The sequence below is a fragment of the Eulemur rufifrons genome, chromosome 27 (genome assembly GCF_041146395.1).
Source record: "Eulemur rufifrons isolate Redbay chromosome 27, OSU_ERuf_1, whole genome shotgun sequence".
Taxonomy (NCBI): Eukaryota; Metazoa; Chordata; class Mammalia; order Primates; family Lemuridae; genus Eulemur; species Eulemur rufifrons.
Window position 1 is genome coordinate 28,524,689 of NC_091009.1, and position 20,379 is coordinate 28,545,067.

The 20,379-nt window shown below is 39.4% G+C and overlaps 1 protein-coding gene across 3 annotated transcripts in view; it reads left to right on the forward strand.

Annotated features, from left to right (window-relative positions):
* Positions 1 to 20,379, forward strand: part of RBBP5 (RB binding protein 5, histone lysine methyltransferase complex subunit) — a 32,896-nt gene continuing 12,517 nt past the window's right edge. For all 3 annotated transcript variants that reach the window (XM_069459240.1, XM_069459241.1, XM_069459243.1), the window contains exons 1-6: positions 1 to 122; positions 7,535 to 7,560; positions 8,825 to 8,997; positions 16,109 to 16,249; positions 17,023 to 17,185; positions 19,257 to 19,366. In XM_069459240.1, the coding sequence (XP_069315341.1) occupies positions 104 to 122; positions 7,535 to 7,560; positions 8,825 to 8,997; positions 16,109 to 16,249; positions 17,023 to 17,185; positions 19,257 to 19,366 (632 nt within the window). In that variant the 5' untranslated portion in view covers positions 1 to 103. The remainder of the gene's footprint in view (positions 123 to 7,534; positions 7,561 to 8,824; positions 8,998 to 16,108; positions 16,250 to 17,022; positions 17,186 to 19,256; positions 19,367 to 20,379) is intronic.

Here is a 20,379-nt window from a genome sequence, read left to right on the forward strand (position 1 = left end):
CAGGCTTTTCACGGCGCCCCGGGCTTAGACGCAGGTCTCCGAAGCGAGCAGGGGAGAAGGCGTCGTTGCCGGAGCTGAGACCGGGCGGCCGGAGTCCGCAGGGATGAACCTCGAGTTGCTGGGTGAGGAGGGCTGTGGCTGCATATTGGAGAACCCTTTGGTACTGGAAAGGAGGGAACCCGGGTGGGAGGGGAGTCAGGCTGCAACCTTAGGGACACTTCTGCGATGGATCATGGGGCACACCTGATATGGAGCATCATCAGCAGCAGGAAACCCAGTTTCTGCCCAGGTAGAATGCATTTGCCTTTCCCGAGGCCACTTTCAGATCAGTTGTGGAACGATAGGGACAAACAGTTTGTGACTTAGCTGTGATTACAAGGATAGCAGTAGCCCAGATCAGGCAGGACCAGAGTTGTTGGAGATGGAATCTGAAGAAGTAAGGGTTGGATGAAGCTTTGGAGACTTGTCAGGGGGTTGGGTGCCTAGATAGGGTAAGTCTCTATATAGAAACAAGGGATGTCTAAGGAGGGGGCTTGAAGATCTTCTGGTAGAAGTCTCTCATTGAACAGATGAAGAAAGGCTCAGAGGGTCGTGACCAGGCGCTAAGCAAGTAAATGGCAGAGTTGGCATTGGAATCTAGTTATCTTGACTTCCTATTTATGGTCTTTTACTACTAGGGACAGTGCGTGAAACATCAAGGTGTGAACTACGAAGCAGTTGCCTTTTGTCACCCTCATTTTGAGTCGTTTCTGCTTGCCCCTTACCCAAATTGTTTAAAAACTGTAGGTCCTTACTTCTGGGGTTTTGTTAGGTTATGTTTAGCATGGTAGCCTAGGGATATCTGAAGTTTTCAAGAACTCCTACGTGACTTGCTGTCCTTTATGGTTAGGTGTCTCTTAAAGAAAAATTAAGAAGATGTGTTGACTGTCCAAAGGGCCACAGAGATATTTAAGAAATGGTGTTTGCCTTTAGAGAGCTTTTCTTTAAGCAGAGAGTTTAAGGTGATTACGTAAACAGTCGTGGTGTGTTGCAGAATGTAGGCAGCCCTGTAAAGGTCATTACCAATTGCTAAGAATGTCTGGAAGAGGGAATGAATATCTTTGGGGCAGAGGAAGAAAAGCAATCAGGAAAACAAAACAAATCTTCCAAAACCTGTGGGGGAGTTGGAATTTTATTTTATTTTATTTATTTTTTTTTTTTTGAGACAGAGTCTCACTCTGTTGCCCAGGCTAGAGTGAGTGCCATGGCGTTAGCCTAGCTCACAGCAACCTCAAACTCCTGAGCTCAAGCGATCCTCCTGTCTCAGCCTCCCGAGTAGCTGGGACTACAGGCATGCGCCACCATGCCCGGCTAATTTTTTTTCTATATATATTTTTAGCTGTCCATATAATTTCTTTCTATTTTTAGTAGAGATGGGGTCTCGCTCTTGCTCAGGCTGGTCTCGAACTCCTGAGCTCAAACGATCCGCCCACCTCGGCCTCCCAGAGTGCTAGGATTACAGGCGTGAGCCACCGCGCCAGGCCGGGGAGTTGGAATTTTAAATGAACTTTTAAGGTTGCTAAAATATCAGCAGGCTGAAGTATGGAGATATGGGGGGAGGGAATGCTCAACAGGAATATGTTTGAGCTAAGGCATCAGTAAGAGAAGACCTAAAGAATATTTATCCTTTGCCAGGTTGTTGTAGGTACTATGAATAAAAGAAGGCCCAAGAGATGGGGTTGGTGTCTTCTATTTTATGTAGGCTCTTGAGTTCCAAGCTGAAAAGTGTATGCTTTTTAAGGAAGGTAGAGTAAATCAATTGAAGGATTTTGACCTGGTAGGTAATTCAGAGTTATGATTTTGTAAGGGTTATCTGACAGCAGTGTGTAGCTGAATCTTGGAGGGCTGTAAAACCAGTTTGGAAGGCTAGAGTAGATGAATGATAAGGAAGGCCTGAGCTAGGAAATGGAAAGAAAAGACACTGAGGAGGTAGAGATGACAATTAGAGAATTGATTGCATGTATTGGTGGTGAGGAAGAGAGTGAAGTGAAAAATGATGGGAGTGAATAATGGTGCTAATGATAAAATTTAAGGACATTGGGAAAAGACAGTTTTAGATATGTTGAGTGTGGATTTTGGGCTCAGGAGACAGGTTTGGATTTATGAGAAAGATCTGTAATCCTATAGGTGGGCTAATTGAAACCTTGTCAGTAGAGGACTTGATCAAGGGAGAAAGTGGAAGAGATGGAAAAGAAAATTTCCAAGGACAATTTTGAAAAATTACCTATGCTTAGGGGGTAAGGGGAGGAATAAATGATGATATAATAAATTAGCTAACAGTTATACAGTACTTACTATGAGCAAGGCACATTTTCAAGTGCCTTCCGTATGTTATCCATGTAGAGGTAGAAGAGACTACAGGTTGGTGTGGAACCTTTTCATAGAAGCCAGTTTTAGAGCAGTTGAGGCTGAGAGCTGAGAAGGGGCTGCTCTGTTTAGTCCTTGGGCAGCTTGGGACCCCTCAGCAACTGGAGCAGAAGCCAGATTACGATGACTTTAGAAAGGTTTGGGAGACAATAGAGGCAAAAGGTTGACCCTTATTTTTAAAAAGTTAAGGATGGAGGAAAGGTGATAGGCTAGTACTTTGAAAGAGGTAGCAGGGTCTTGGGAAAGGGTTTTTTATTTTTTTTATTTTTTATTTAAGTACTTTATACTTTATTTGGGATACAAAATCATTCTAATCACAGCGGGTGGGGGAAAAGTAGAAATTAAAAAGAAGGGACCTAGGTGGAGGAGGAATTAAAAAGAAAGGAACTCAGGTGCTTATGAAAATATGAAACAGGTTTGGAATCACTGAATTAGATCTGCTTTATGGCAGTGATTCCTTGAGACTGTTTTGGTGTGAAGGTTGTATCCGCTGGTGTCTTAGACTCTTCACCTGTGATTTGAAGGATGGAAATGACAGCTACCCTCATTTACTCCCATCCTGAAAGCTAAGAATGGAGAAGTACAGCTGCTTCCGCGAGAAACAAAGATGCTTTCTACCATGCTTCTAAGATGATGTAAGAATCTCTTCAAGAGGCTTCACCAGGAAGGAAAAAATAAAAGAGGGCAAGAAGAAAGCCATAGCATTCTCTGGCTGTGTTTCATGCCATTGCTCCTAGTCACATCCCTTGTGCGACCACTCAGGTTGGGCCATCTCCATCCGGGGAGGTTAAGCCCTCCAAGGGCATTGTTCGGCCCTGGTCCCTAGTTACCACTCAGATGGCCTCGCCTACACCGGCCCTACACTAGGGTCTCAGGAAGCCCCAGAGCAGAAAGCTGAAAGCTAGGGAGGACCTCTTCCAGACGCTCTCTTGCTAACTGGTGTAGGAAAGGGAGAGGGAAGCCTGGCCTTTGCTTGGGTGGCTTCCTTAGGTTTCAGAGATGTCCTCTTGGCCACTGTCGAAGGAAGGTGGCCATTTGAGTGGTTGCTCCGCATCAAAAACGCCCTACCAGAGAGAGGGGCCTCCTCAGGCCCTGGGTTTTGTCTGCGTGTCAGGTGTGGCCCTCAGTTCCCAACCCTCCGGGCACCAGCAGCGACAGTGCACAGGCCCCTGGGCTCAGACTGCTCTGCCCTACCTACGGGGCAGGAAAGGGTTTTCTTGAACGATAAAGCAGATTTATGAGGGTGACACTTAGGAAGGAATATTCAGCATTGGAAGGTTAGACCATTTAAAAGGTCTGGGTCCCGAAGACAAAATCTCTGTGAAAATGACTGAGTTTTGAAGCCAGAAAGTTAATGGTTACAGATAAAAAGGAGAAAGGAACAGAAGTGATGTGATTGTGGGAGCATACTAAAGGACATCTGGGCAGATAAAGGAAATGAGTGATAATGTGTTTTCAGTGTGGTTGTTCAAGCGGCCCATAGGTGAGATACTAATTTGACTTCTGCAACCACTTTTCCCGTGCTGTGTATCAGGCAGTGTGCACCAGAGATACAAAGTTAAATAAGATAGTTTTTAAAACTTATTTTTACTACAAATTACAGTAGGAAATATAGTTTCTATCTTAACCCATTTTATATACATACACATTTAACTAAATTTCTCCAAATTATACTTAAATCCTCGTGCTCAGTGTGCTGATATTTTCTTTTCTAATGTATTGAGACACTTGTTGCGACTCACTGTATTGATTTATCCATTTATGGTGGATTGAGTGCTTCTGTTTGAAAAACATTGAAATAAGATACCAACTTTGCCCTGGTAAAAACGTGGAGCTAGGAGAGGGGACAAGCATAAGTAACTGTATAATGTGGATCCTTAGTACAGGAAGGCGTGTGGAAATCCAGCTGAAAGCAATTAAGAGCAATTGCGTCTGCATTGTTGGTGGGACTGACAGTAGAATTTGGGGACGATTTTACAGAGGAAGTGCCACTTAGCCTAGACATTGAGGATGGAGTAGGATTTTTTCAGAGGGACAAGTTGGAGAAGATAATTTCCAGTGGAGAGAACAGCAGGGGCAAATGCTGTGAGGCATTAATGTGTGTGGTATGTTCAGGAAATGGTCAGTAATCTGCAGCTGGTGCGGGGGGTGGGGTGGGTTACCCCAGCTTCTATACTAGGTGCTGATGGGGAATTAGTCAGAGATAAATGGAAAATACTGGTTGGGGCCCGATTGAAATTGCTTTTTAAAATTATACTTAGGAGTTTTGTATATTAGCAAGGAAGGTTTTAGCAGGTGAGTGACATGATTTCAGGCTTAGAAATCTGGCTCTGGCAGCTTTGTGAAAGATTGAGGGAGGCAAGACTGGAGCCAGGGACATGTAATTATGGTGGTGATGGGCTGGGGGCGGAATGGGCTCAATCATCTAGACACCTGCAAGTTGCATTTCTCTAAAAAAATACTGATAGTGCCATCATCTGTTAGAGGAGGCAGATGGAAATTGCTACTCTGGACGGAACCTATCATAATAGGGAGGAATTTGTTGGCAAGTAGAAATAATAGGACTAGTGGGAGAAAAGGTCCATGAAATTTTAGAGCTCATGGCAATCAGATCTTTAAGGAGGTGGATGAGAACAGACATCATTCCATGTCATGAGCCTGGGTGGAAGAAGGCTTGAGAGACCCGGAAAGCTTAAATGCAGTTTGGGGAAAGGATCCTAACAGGAAGAAAAGGAGGAGGCGCCTGAAGAAGCTGGTGATTGCACTGAAAGCTGTCCGAGCTCACGTTCCGAAAGGGCACGTACGAGAGGGGCATATGTGAGGTGAACAGATGAGGGTAGCACCGGCTTTTAAGAACAGTGTTAGGAAAGCTAATGTGATTAAAAGCCAAGATTGTAAAAATGCAACAAGAAAGGGTTTTCAATGTTACGTGGGATTATGAAGAACAAGGAAGTCTTCTGCTTGGGCTGGATGGTGCAATACCAGATTTATTCATTCAATGCTCGTTTATCATTTGTGTGCCTACTATGGGCTTTATAGGCAAAGGGGAAGTGGAATGCTTAAATTCTTATTTTCTTTTGCCTTTGGCAAAAAGGATGGTTTTTCAAAACAAATAGAATGAAGTGAAGTTGCCAAGAAAAGCCCTCAGTAGGTAAAGGTTTTAGGTAGGTCACTTGGCTCATATTGCTTGGTTGAATTACATCGCTTGGCCCTGAAGGAGCTTGCACATGAAGTCACTGTAAGTGATCTTTGAGGATTTGGGGAGAAAGGAAAACATGTCCAAAGGAGATGGGCAAATTAACTTTCAATAAAGGGCAGGTGTGTTTTGCAACTCATAAAGTAGTAATCTTGAGGTCAAATTCAGGCAGGATTCTAGAGACTTTTTATTGTAGTTTTTGTGAAAAGTGGTTTCCGCTTCAGATCCCAATTTTGCCAGTTTTTAAATGAACTTAAGAAAGGACAATCTTTAAGTCTGACTTTCTTCATCTATAAAATGAAGTGTGATAGTACCTATTTAATAGTGAATTTAGAGGACTGAATGAGATAATATAAATAAGTTCTAGTGCAGGATCTGGCCCATTCAATAAGTGGTAGCTGTTGAAGACCCATGGGCCTTTCTAGATGCAAATTTATTCCATTTATTAATGGAAGTTTAGCAGGGTGTGCTGGCAAACACCTGTAGTCTCAACTACTGCAGAGGCTGAGGCAGGAGGATCACTTGAGCCCAGCTCAGGGCTTGAAGTGCTCTATGATCACGCCTATGAATAGCCACTTCACTCCAGCCTGGGCAACATATGGAGACCCTGTATTTAAATGAAAGCATGAATGAATGGAAGTTTGAGCACTTCAAAGAAATGATGAGCCAGCGTGAATTTGCATCTGGGAAAGACCCCTGGGTCTTTGACTTGTTGAAGTTCTTTCATTTGATGCTTTTCAAATTAACGTAGTACATATTTGTCAAAACACTGGAAACAATACAAATATATATACAGAAAAAATTATTTCTCCCCCCTCCCCAAATATTTAGTGAATTCTATCCTTTTATACCTTTTTCCTTGCTCATATAAAAGGGCTTTTTTTTTTTTTTGAGATAGGGTCTTGCTCTGTTGCTAGAGTGCAGTGGCGGCATCATCATAGCTCACTGTAGCCTCAAATTCCTGGGCTCAAGCTATCCTCCTGCCTCAGCCTCCCAGAGTGCTAGGATTACAGGTGTGAGCCACCACTCCCGGCCTAGTTTTTTTAAAATCAGTTATGTAGTCTTCTATTTCTTTTACTCGAAATGGCTGATGAATGTTTTTTCAGCATCTACGGATAGGATTGTTAGTAATGAATATAGAGAATTTTGTGTTTAGTCAACCAACAGATTGTGTTACAACCTAAATGCCATTATTAGGAAGGAGAGTGATCGCTGCTGTTAATAAAGGTTTCAGAGAGTAGTTGGTACTTAAGATAATTTGACTGATTTGATTCTTGCCTTTCCTTGCTTTTCATTTTAGTAAATACAGAAATAAATCATGAAATGCCCAAAGGGTATGGTAGAGAAAGACTATTGCTAGACCTGGATATATCAACAGTTCTCAAACTTTTTGGGTCTCTGGATCCCTTTACATTTCTAAGAAGTTGAGGACCCCCAAAGAGCTTTTGTTTATGTGGGTTATATCTACTGATGTTTACCAGTTTAGAAGTTAAAACTTAGATAGTATTTTTAAAGCTTATTATTTAAAAGTAACCATAATAAATCCATTACATGTTTATGTGAATATTTTGTTTTTGAAAACAAAATATTTAGTGAGAAGAATGGCATTGTTTTCCATTTTTACCAGTCTCCTTAAAGTTTGTCTAAGTAGAAGTTGGCATAGATTCCCCCATCTACTTCTCCATTCACCCTATTCCAATACCACAGGTCACTGAGCCTCAGGAAAACTCACCTGTATTCTTAGGAGACAATGAAAGTAAAAAAGACATCTCAGTATGATAATGGAAACAGGTGTGACTTCATGGAGCCCCTGACAAGGCGTCAGTTCCTCCTTCCCTTTGCCAGTCACCCGCTGTGTGCTGTTGGTGACTTCTGTGATCCTTGCAAGTATGTGGCACAGGTTCCATTAACTCTTTCTTTGCTTTGTTGCAGAGTCCTTTGGGCAGAACTATCCAGAGGTAAGAATATAGTTTTCTTGTGATTTTTAGGAACATGGTAACTACTTGTGGTTTGTTAGTATGGAAAATGCTTTTTGGTCCTTGCTTTTGACAAAGAAACATTAAGTGTGATAATGTATCTTTTGCCATGATAAGGAACTAAATATAATTTTGGTTGGGGGAAAATAGATAGATAATATTGGCTGGAAATCTTACCATAATGTTGTAATCTTACAGTTCATTTTCCTTTAAATTAAAAAAAACCCTTTAATCGAAGGTTTTTCCACAAACAGCACCATTACCTGTGTAAGTTTTTTTTTCCTGTGTGCTTTTCTAGTTTTGATCATGTTTTTACAGTAATAATATGTGTGCTGTAAGTGTACTTTATTGCTTGCTTGCTTGCTTTCTTTCTTTTCTTTTCTTTTTTTTTTTTTTTTTGTGACAGAGTCTCATTCTGTTGCCCTGGCTAGAGTGCTGTGGCATCAGCCTCGCTCACAGCAACCTCAAACTCCCAGGCTCAAGCAATCCTCCTGCCTCAGCCTCCTGAGTAGCTGGGACTATACGCATACAGCAGCACACCTGGCTAATTTTTTTCTATTTTTAGTTGCCCAGCTAATTTTTTTTTCTATTTTTAGTAGAGACAGGGTCTTGTTCTTGCTTAGGCTGGTCTCGAACTCCTGACCTCAAGCAATGCTCCTAGCCCAGCCTCTTAGGTGCTAGGATTAGAGGTGTGAGCCACCGTGCCTGGCCTATGCTTTACTTAAGTGTAAAAATATTTTATAACACTTGGAATATGTTTCAGTATAGTCATTGTGTTTATTTAAAATGGCTTGATGTTCGTATAAAATAATTTAACTTCCCTAATGCTACACATGTAGGCTATTCCAGGGTTTTTTCTTTTAAATACTTTTTCTTGGAATAAATTCTCTGAACTATGATTACTGGGTCAATAGGTATGACTCTTTTAATGACTTCTGTTATATTTATTTTGCTGATTTGCCCTCCAGAAAGTTTGTACAAAGTTATAGTGGTAACATAAGGGATTGATCACGTCTGTTTCCAAAAATCCATGGTTGGCTTTTATAAATATTTCTTCATTTTAGCTATTTGAATCAGTATAAGAAGGTATTTTAATAGGGATAAAAATCTACCACATGGAGATCATTGTGGTATACATTATAATTTAAATTCAATAGAAGTCTCATAAATGATAGAAAAATTTCAGGAAATAATTTGGCTGCCTAGCTATTATTGTCTGTATTCTTGTATTTGTTTTAATTTTTAGGAGGCTGATGGAACTTTGGATTGTATCAGCATGGCCCTGACTTGCACCTTTAACAGGTGGGGCACACTGCTTGCCGTTGGCTGTAACGATGGCCGAATTGTCATCTGGGATTTCTTGACAAGAGGCATTGCTAAAATAATTAGTGCACACATCCATCCAGTCTGTTCTTTATGGTAAGGAATTTTTAAATTAATCTGTTAAATATGAAGGGAATCAATGATGACTGTATTTGCCGATGTAGGCATTTTAATATTTGGGTTTTAAATATTCAGCCACTAGTAATACAATTTCTCATAGTTTATGTAGACCTTGAACCCATGCTGTCCCTGAAGCACCTTTGTGGGGAGAAATTCATTATAATATGGATCTCTGTCAGGCTCTGAGAATATCCCAATACTGAAATGAAATACTGCAGCTGTAGCATAATTGTGATACTTACCTTTCATTTCAAATAAAAAGTCTTGGTTAGGACAGAAGCTTGAAAGTCATCTAGTCCAGCTTTGTGTGAGTTACTGAATTGCAGCAGTTTTAGTGATCACATGCCTGCCTATTCCTTCAGTGAAATATAGTTATTAAGACTTTCTATCAAATAGAGAAATAGCTGAAATCTGCTGTTATATAAATTCTCATTGATTTTACTCTTATTCTCTGAAACCATTTGCTTCAGAAAATTTAATTTTGGGGCAGCATTTTTTTAAATAATGAATTTGGGACCAACAAAAAGCCCCTGTTCAGATTAATTAAATTGTAACTATTTCCTTTTGTCTGAATGGGAGCAGTAGTGTATTACAAAACATAGAATGAGAGCAAGCCTGAATTCCAGTCTAGTTTTGGCCACTAACATACTGGTGGCTTGGGCCAGAACTTTAATATGCAAAATGGGAGCACTGGCGTGGATGATCTCTGAGGTTCCTTCCAGCTCCTTTGTGTTTCTTTTTGTGTATTCTTGCAGTAAAGATTTAAACAGCTTTAAGAAATTTATATAATTCACATAACATAAAATTCATACAGTTAAAGTATACAATTCATGGGTTTTTATATATTCAGAGTTGTGCAACCATCATCACAGTTTAATTTTAGAATGCCTCCCTATTAAAAATGTGTGACCAGGTGCTGGTGGCTCATGCCTGTAATCCTAGCACTTTTGGAGGCCGAGGTGGGAGGATTACTTGAGATCAGGCGTTCGAGACCAGCCTGAGCAAGAGTAAGACCCCATCTCTACTATAAGTAGAAAAAGATTAGCTAAGCGTGGTGGCATGTGCCTGTAGTCTGAGCTACTGGGGAGGCTGAGGCAGGAGGATTGCTTGAACCGAGGAGTTTGAGGTTGTAGTGAGCTGTTATGATGCCACTGCACTCTAGTCAGGGCGACAGAGCAGTACTCTGTCTCAAAAAAAAAAACCACAAAAAACAGTGTGTATCTATTTTTATTATAAAGTAACATACTCATCATTTTAGAAAATCATGGAAAATAAAGGTAGAAATAACTGATATTTTCCATAGTCTTACTACCTAGATGTTAATACTATAAATATTTTGATAAGTTTCTGTAGTCTTTTTAAAGCATAGTTTGTGGTGGTGCTATATTCTTTTATATTGTGCTTTTTTCTTCCTAACACTGTCTAGACATTTTCCTGCTTGAGTAGCCTTTAAAAACTCTTTTTATGGCTACATATCTTCTGATAAATAAACCATAATTTACTTAACTATATATTTTTTTCTTCTGTTACTTAATATTTAGTGAACATCTTTGTGCATAAAGTTTTTCTCTCCTATATTCATTCGTTCTGCAACTGTTGGACATGAATTACATTCCTGGTACTATGTTCGGCACTGGTGACACAAAAACAAATGAGAAATTCTTGATTATTAAGGTGAGGTGGGTGTATGTACAGGTACATGTAATAAAGCTTTGTTGGTCCTATATGAGAACATGTTTGAGATTTTAGTGTAGGTGAAGGTGCAAAGAAGGAAATGATTAGTTGTATCAGAGGGCAGAAAAGGCTTCATAGATGACACAGTTTCTACCCTCAAACTTGTAGGATGAGTATGTTTGCCATGTGTATTCCAGGTCAAGGGCACTGTATAGGCAAGGACATATCAGCTTGAAACAGGTATGGTAAGATGGGGAACTACAGCTATTTCAAGGTAGCTGGATTGTGGTGTGGGAGATAATGATATGGCAAGAGCCAAGGTGAGCTGAGATCCTCACGGAGAACCTTGTATGCCATATTCATGAATTTGAACCTTGCCTTGTATGTACTGTGAAGTTATTAAAAGATTTTGGTGGGAAAATGACATGATGAGCTTTTATTTATTTATTTATTTATTTATTCATTTTTTTAGAGACAGGGTCTTGCTCTGGTGCCCAGATTGGAGTGCAGTGATATGATCATAGCTCACTGCAGGCTGGAACTCATGGGCTCAAGCAATTCTCCTGCCTCAGCCTCCTGCGTAGCTAGGACTACAGGTGTGCATCACCAGGCCTGGCTGAGTTTGAACTCCTGGCCTCAAGCAATCCTCCAGCCACGCCTCCGAAAGTGCTAGGATTACAGGTGTGAGCTACTGTGCTCTGCTTGAGCTTTTGTTTTAGAAAGATCTTTAGAGCAACACGTGGGAAAAGAGATTGAAGGGGACTGTGAATGAAGCTAGGAGAACTGCTGCTGTCTAGGCTAGAAATGATGAGAGTTGCAATAGGATTGGAGCCAAGTGAGACAAATATGAGAAATGGTAGAAATAAGAGGACTTAGTTATTAATTAGATTAGAGGTGTGAGTGAATTGGAAAAGTAAAAATGATTCTCAGGTTTTTGGCTTGGCTGAAGATATTCATTAATGTAAGATTTGAGGGGAAAGTAGTGAGTTTGAGATCATAATTGCATGTCTCCTATTATATTTATGGTATTTTATTACAAATAATTGTTTTATGAGCATCTTCGCTGTAAGATGGTAAGTGCAGTGAGTATATGAACCTCGTCTGCCATTTCGCTGCCAGGTTCCCAGCTTCTAGCATGGTACCTGCTATGTAGTAAGCATTTGGGTGTTTGTTGGATGAATGGGGGTGTCTTGGTGGAGATGCACAGCAGGCATTTGATCTATGATTTTGCATTACAATAGACTTCCAGAAGTGTGTTGTTAGGCGGTCAAGGAGTATGAACTGCCAGAGGTTTTTCTCTCCTGCTCCAACATTTTTAACTTTTTAAAACCACAAAACCTATACTTGATTTTTAAACACTTTTCTTTAAAAAATCAAATATAAGTATGCAAAGTAAAAAGTGAGAGTCCTTTGTCTGCTTCTTGGAGTAACCACTGTTAAACAGTATGGAATATATCTTATCTATAAGATATAGTTATATTTTTTTCTCTCTGTATTATAGGACAACATAAATACATATATCCACATATGTTTTTAAACAAAAATAGAGCCATACCATATATTTTGTTCTGTAGCTTGCTTTTCCACTTAACATATAGTGGATCTTTTTCTGTGTCTCATTATTTTAAATAATTGTCTATATAGTATTGCATAGTATACATGCATCGTAATTATTTAACTGTTCCCTAATTTTTTTTTTTTTGAGACAGAGTCTCACTCTGTCACCTGGGCTAGAGTGCAGTGGCGTCATCATAGCTCACAGCAACCTCAAACTCCTGGACTCACGTGATTCTCCTGCCTCAGCCTCTCGAGTAGCTGGAACTACAGGTGTGCGCCACCATGCCCGGCAAATTTTTCTATTTTTTGTAGAGGTGGGGTCTTGCTCTTGCTCAGGCTGGTCTCAAACTCCTAGCCTCAAGCAGTCCTCCCACCTCAGCCTCCCAAGTGCCAGGATTATAGGCATGAGCCACTGTGCCAGGCCCAGAATGTACCTTTAAGTATTATTTTAATCTTTGTGTAACATCTGAACATATTAGGGACTAAGGAAGTTTCACCAAGAGAAGTTTTATATAAGTATGATAGCTGTCGTCAACTATCAGAGAGCTGATTTGTGGAAGACAGAAAAAAATGGCCCAGGAAGGAGAAACAGAACAAGTAGGTAGTGAACCAAAGTTACAAGGAAACGAATGTTTACTCAGAGTAAAGAACTCTCAAGCAGAGGTGCTATGGATGGGGTTGATGGTCCAGGAAAGACCTTCAGTGGGACTGTCCCTGCTTAGGCTTGCTGCCTCCTTTTGAGTATGGTACAGAAAAAATTGAGGTGCTGAGTGGGGGCCATGGGTAGAACTTAAATGATTTTTAAGATTGTTAGTGAAGACCTGTCTGTCTTTGGGAAAGAAATAGAATTTTCAGATGTGAGAAAGTATGGTAATCCCTAATTCTTGAGTTATGGAGTTTGGAATTGAAGAATAAATTTGTTTAATGAGAGGAACCTCTCATAGTTTTTACTTCTGTTTATACCTCAATTTTTAAAATCATTTCTCTCTCCATTATAACAGAAATACAAGCTTACTGTGAAAGAAAAAATATATAATATTGTAGAAGCATTTAAAGGGAAAATGGAATTAGACCAAACATTTTGTTCTGTAGTCAAATTGTGCTTTTAAAGGCTTATAAAAATAGCAACAGAACCTTTCCCTTATTTCTCCTCACTCTCAATCTTATGCCATTCCCAGTGGAGTTGTGTTTTGGGGGACTGTTTCTTCTGATACTTACTTTCACATTTCTGAATAACATATATATTGCTTTTTCTTGGTTAATTCAGAAATTAATTATAGGCTTCCTGTTACAGTGTATTTGGATTTTAACCCACCCTCTTACCCTCCCATCTTCGGTTGAAATTGGGTGAGCTGCTGGCTTTTTTTGTGGTAAACCTTCATGTTTTAACATCTGTAGGCCTCTTCTTGGGGGTTCACATTCTCTGGAAGGTTTCTTTAATTGCCTTAATTAAGGGAAATCCTGACTACAGGTGTTCTAGAGCTGGTGGGAGAGAGGTACCAGAGTCCTTTTGTGTGCAAACTTGAACTTAATCCTCCATACCCACTTCCTTAGCTCACCGCTGCCTCCTTCTGTCCCTGGAGTCCTGAGTCAGGGAGTATATCTTATCTCTGTTACAAATAATTATTAATATTCTCGGAGCACTTATTATGTGCCAGGCATTGGGCTAAGAGTTTTATATGTACTAACTTTAATTCTCTGCAGGTAGCTGAGGAAATTGAAGCTCATAAAGGTTACATAACTTGCTTAAGATCATAGAGCTATAAGGTAGTAATGTCTAGGCTTCAGCAAAAATCTGACTTTTGAGCCGTGTTCTTAACCATGGAGATTATATTGCCTGCTAAATTCTTCAGTAGCAACTCCTCTTCCTTTGAAAATTTGTGTAAATATTGGTATCAGGTTTCTTTTTCTATTTGTTCCCTCTGTTTTTTGTGTCTCTGTTTCCTACCTTCCTGTGGGTTACTGGAACAAGTTTTTAGAATTCCATTTTGATTTATCTGTAGTGTTTTTGAGTTTATTTCCTTGAATAGCTTTTTAGTGGTTACTAGGTCTTACATCATACATCCATAACTTATCACAGCCTGCTGTTGACATTTTACCAGCTAAAGTATAGAAACTTTACCTTCCTTTTGTCTCCTTGTTCTCCCTTGTGTATAATATAATTGTCTTAAGTATTCCCTCTGCATTCATTGAGACCCACATAAGACAGCGTTATGTGTTTGCTTTAAACATCAAAACTCAAGAAGAGAAAAAAATATTTTATTTACCCACATTTTTATACTCTTTTCATTGTTCTTTCTTTCTTCCTGATGTTCCAAGATTCCCTCTTTTATCTTTTCCTTTCCATTTAGAGAACTTTATTTAGTTCTTTTAGGGATACATCTGCTGGCAACAAATGTCTTGATTTACCCCTTTGTTCTGGGGTTGACAGTTCTTTTCTTTCAGCACTTGAAAAATGTGCTGCTTCATTCTGGCCTCCGTGGCGTCTGGAAAATCCGCTGTCATTCAACTTGTTGTTCCCCTGTAGGAAAGGTGTTATTTTTCTCTTGCTGCTTTCAAGATTTTTTCTTTGTCTCTAGTTTTCAGAAGTTTATCTATATGCCTTGGAGTGGGTTTCTTTGGGATCATCCTGTTTTGATGTTTACTCAGCTTCTTGAATCTGTAGGTTTTATATCTGTTGCCACATTTGGGGAAATTTCAGCCTTTATTTCTTCAAATACTTTTAAACCTCCCTCTCTTTGTTCTCTCCTTCCAGGCCTCTGATGATGTGGATATTAGTTGCTTTTATTTTAGTCCTACAGGTCTCTGAGGCTCTCTGTTCTTCTTCCTATTTTTTTTTTTCCCCTAAGTTTATTTTCTCTCTGTTGTTTAGACTGGGTAATTTTTATTGTTCTATCTTCCAGTTCACTGATTCTTTCCTCTTTTTTCCTCCATTGGCTGGCCACTCAATTCATCTTTTGAGTTTTCTTCAGTTATTACATTTTTCAGTTCTAAAATTCCCATTTGATGCTTTTTCTCTGTATATTCTGTTTCTTTGGTGAGACTTTGTTTTTCTTTTTCATCTGTTTCAGGCATATTCATAACAGGTGGTCGAATCATTTTTATGATGGCTTCATTAAAATCCTTGTCAGAAAATTTTAATGTCTATGTCTTCTCTACATTAATATCTATTGATTGTCTTTTCTTATTCAGTTCAAGATTTTCTCTGTTCTTGAGTTGTGACAAGTGATTTTCATTTGAAACCTGCTGAGCATGTGGGTTATTGTTATGAGACTGTAGTTTTTTTTAAGAGACAGGTTCTCACGTTGTCACCCAGGCTGAAGTGCAGTGGCTCATAGCTGCTCACTGCAGCCTCGAACTCCTGGGCTCAAGTGATCCTCCTCCCTCAGCCTCCCAAGTAGCTGGGACTATAGGCACGTGCTGCCATGCCCAGCTAATTTAAAATTTTTTTTATTTTGTGGAGATGGGGTCTAGCTATGTTGTGTCCAGGCTTGTCTTGAACTCGTGGGCTCAAGTGACACTCCCACCTTGGGCTCTCAAAGTGCTGGGATTATAGGCATGAGCCACCATGCCTGGCCCATGAATCTCTGTTATTTCACTGAACACTTGTGGTATTAACTTGAAATACTAAGAGCTTCCACTACTAGATATGAAAATGTCATGAAAACATTCTTATTTACTGCTTAATTGGGAAAGCTTGTTGTGGATTTGAGTATATGTTAAGAAAAACAAAACAACAAACATCGCTGACCTGTGCAATTAGGACAATGTGTGTGACTCATACATTTTATCTAGAAGAGTGGTACGATGTGCTTTAACTTAGACTATGTACTAAATTACTGCTTTTTCTCCCCAGCTGGAGTCGAGATGGCCATAAGCTCGTGAGTGCTTCCACTGATAACATAGTGTCACAGTGGGACGTTCTTTCAGGCGACTGCGACCAGAGGTTTCGATTCCCTTCACCCATCTTAAAAGTCCAGTATCATCCACGAGATCAGTATGTTTAATCTAAGCAATTCCTTCCTGGGGTGGGGTCTAATTCTATATGGATTAGGTCTGGCCTTAGGATAATTTTAAGGTTTTAGGAGGTAAACACACATCTGTTCAAACCTTCTACATAAAATCTTTTTGTCTAGGTTGGCTCTGCTGAATACATTTAAGGAGAGTGTTACTGTATTATGTAATTTAAAACTGGCTAATATTAAGACTTTGGGAATGGCAAAGGTGGGAATAAGTATAATCACTGGGCCGTGACCTGGGGCTTTTCCCCCTTTAACTATTTGGATTTCTTTAGGAGGGGGAAACAGTTCAATATTAAAGCTACATTTAAGAAAATGAGTTACTCACTATTCTATTACCCAGACATAACTGTTTTCATTTCCCTGGGTTCTCTTTCAGTCAAGTTCTCTTTAAGTATAAAGCTTATTATATAGTGCCTCATGTCTCAATGCGTATTAAATGCACACAAATAGGTGTTTTTATATAGTTGCAATCAATATTTTGCCTTTTCACTTTGTTTCGTATTTTACTAGTTTGCTATATCTTCATATTTATTTTGGATGATTGTATTTTCTTTGTCACAGTAAGATCCCATAATTTTACTGTCTTTTCCCTGTTACTAGACATTTGGAAATTATGTTTTCACTGTTTCAAATTTGCTGAGGCTGGGAGAGTTGATGAGCGTTGTGGACAGGGATCAGGGAAAAGGACAGGGAATCAGCCTGCTGATGCCAAAGCAACAGCCAATGTACTGTTCATATTTTTAAACAGGAACAAGGTTCTCGTGTGTCCCATGAAATCTGCTCCTGTCATGTTGACCCTTTCAGATTCCAAACATGTTGTTCTGCCGGTAGACGATGACTCCGATTTGAACGTGGTGGCATCTTTTGATAGGCGAGGGGAATATATTTATACGGGAAATGCAAAAGGCAAGGTAAGCCTTGAAGCCTACAAGTTGGTAAAATAAGGATCAGGCATCTTGGGCATTGGCTTATTTCATGTTTCCTTGTTTACGAGTTTTGAAATTTCTTTTCTTCCTGGACTAAGCATGACTTCTGCCTGTAGCAAATACAGCCTATTTTTCTCCCATGCCTTAATAATAATTTCTGTTTTTTGAATTTACAGTGGTCAGAGATTATTTGACCTAGAAAATGGTGGAAGAGCCTTAACTAGATGCTAGTAATGAAGGGCCATTACTAAATTATAAAATTTAAAAGTCATGTTATCAACTAGAACACTGCTGATGAAATAAATGTTGTAATATCTGGTTTTATGAAATATTACATAATTCTGGCCAGCTTACCCTCTAGAACTGAGACTTTATTATCCTTCCTTTTTTCTTCTTGTTACACTTCTGACCTTGCCTTTTGGAATATGTAGGCCCTTCTGTCTGGGAAACATTGTCGAAGGTGTTTCTTCTGTGCAGTAAGAGGTCAGGTTAGATGAGCTTTAAAGTCCTTTTTTTTTTTTTTTTTTCTTTGAGACAAAGTCTAGCATCCAGGCTAGAGTGCCATGGCGTCATCATAGCTCACTGCAACCTCAAACTCCTGGCCTCAACGGATCCTCCTGCCTCAGCCTCTTCAGTAGCTGGGACTACAGGTGTGTGCCACCACACCTGGCTAATTTTTTCTGCTTTCAGTAGAGACGGGATCTCGTTCTTGCTCAGGTTTGTCTCAAACTCCTGAGCTCAAGTAATCTTCCCGCCTTGGCCTCTCAGAGTGCTAGGATTACAGGTGTGAGCCACTGCACCTAGCCAAGGTTTTTGGTTGTTTTGTTTTGTTTTTTTTTTTTTTTTTTTGAGACAAAGTCTTGCTTTGTTGCCCAGGCTAGAGTGAGTGCCGTGGCGTCAGCCTAGCTCACAGCAACCTCAAACTCCTGGGCTTACGCAATCCTTCTGCCTCAGCCTCCCGAGTGGCTGGGACTATAGGTGCTTGCCACCACACCCGGCTAAGTTTTTGTTTCTGTTTTTAGTTGTCTGGCTAATTTTTTTTTTTTTTTCTATTTTTAGTAGAGATAGGGGTCTCGCTCTTGCTCAGGCTGGTCTCACAACTCCTGAGCTCAAACAATCCTCCTGCCTTGGCCTCCCAGAGTGCCAGGATTACAGGCGTGAGCCACCGAGCAGGGCCCAAGGTTCTTTTTATGTTTAGAGTTAAAGTAGTTCCATTAGATGCCTTGTTTTTTTTGGTGGTTTTTTTTTTTTTTTTTTTCTTTTGACTGGGACACATGGGATAGTAGAATTGAATGTCTATTTTACAAAGTGGCAATTTAAAAAAATTGTGTTAAAATACATATAACATAAAATTTACCATTTCAACCATTTTTAGGTGTATAGTTCAGTGGCATTAAGTACATTTACATTGTGCGGCGATCACCATCATCCATCCACAGAACTCTTTTCCTCTTGTAAAACCGAAACTCAGCACTCATTGAACAATTCATTTCCCAATCCCTGCTCTTCCCGAGCCCCTGGCAACCACCATTCTATTCTCTATCTCTGTGAATTTGACAACTCTGGTACCTCAGACAAGTGGAATCATACAGAATTTGCCCTTTTTGACTGGCCTATTTCACTTAGCAGAGTGTCCTCAAGGTTCACCCGTGTCATAGCATGTTTCAGAATTTTCTTCCTTTTCAAGGCTCAATAACATTCCACGTATGTACCACATTTTATCTGTTCATCTGTCAGTGTATACTTGGCTATTGTGAATGATCGTAAATATATTTTAATATATATAATAAATATTAAATATATAATACTATAATCCTCTACTTTTTGGCCATTGTGAATAATCCTAAACATTATATTTTAAGAATTGTTTAAAACCTTGTCCTTTATTTGAAGAGACAAAAAGGAAACACTAGTTAATCAGGTTGAATACATGGGAATGGAAATGTTTATATTTTTACCCAGTCTCTGCCCAATTTTAGAAACAAAAGCCAGATGTCATTATTATTAATTATCAGAATACTTACTTTTTTTTCTCTCTCTCTCTTTCAAACTTTAGATTTTGGTCCTAAAAACTGATTCTCAGGATCTTGTTGCTTCCTTCAGAGTAACAACTGGAACAAGCAATACCACGGCCATTAAATCAATTGAATTTGCCCGGAAAGGGAGGTGAGTGAGATCTTACCTTTTCAGGGACAGTTTTATTTCTTCTTCTTCTTTTTTTAAAGTAACGATCTCACCAGGGACAGTTTTAAAATTCAGTAGAATGCAAAAATACATTGAGATTTGCAGTTTTTGTGTATAAGGTGAGTGGTCAGTGCCAAATGCCTGGCACATAGTAAGGACTAAAGATTAGCTATTATTATAATCGGAACTGATGTCATAAAATTCACATTGTAACTGAACATACATTTATATAAAACCTATTTATTCTTAATTTTGTATGTTATTCTAATAAGTTTGGTTACCCAGTTAGAAGTAGATATATCAACAGAAACAAGAAGGGGTAATAGTCATTCTATTTTGGTTAGGAACAGCCATACATAAAGGACATTCATGTTCAAAATGACACGGTGGCCCATGCCTATAATCCCAGCAATTGGGAGGCCAAGGTGGGAGGATTGCTTGAGGCCAGGAGTTGGGGACTAGCCTCGATAACATAGTGAGACCCTATCTCTACAAAAAAAAAAAAAAATAGGCGGTCGTGGTGATGCACACCTGTAGTCCCAGCTACTGAGGGACCTGAGGCAGGAAGATCCACTGAGCTTAGGAGTTCAAGGCTGCAGTGAGCAAAGATTACTCCACTGCACTCCAGTCTGGGCAACAGACCCAGACACAGTCCCTGTAAGAAAGTGATGAAATATAACTTATTTTAAACAGATTTCTAAGATTCCTGATGTCATTACAGTAAAAAGTTAGACATTTTAAAATGACATATTTAGTATAATTCATTAAGAAGAATATATTGGATATATAACAGGCCAGTGAAATGAAGTGTTTATATGCATTTAACTACAAACCTGTGAATTTAGCAAGCTGGTTTCAGCTTAGAGATCTTGGATCTTAGTTAATACTGACAGTTTTTAAGTTTTGGGTTCAGGTATACACAAGAGGTTATAAAACATATTCTCATTCAAATTATATTTTGGTTTGAAAGGTGACAAGTAGACATATAAGTATGC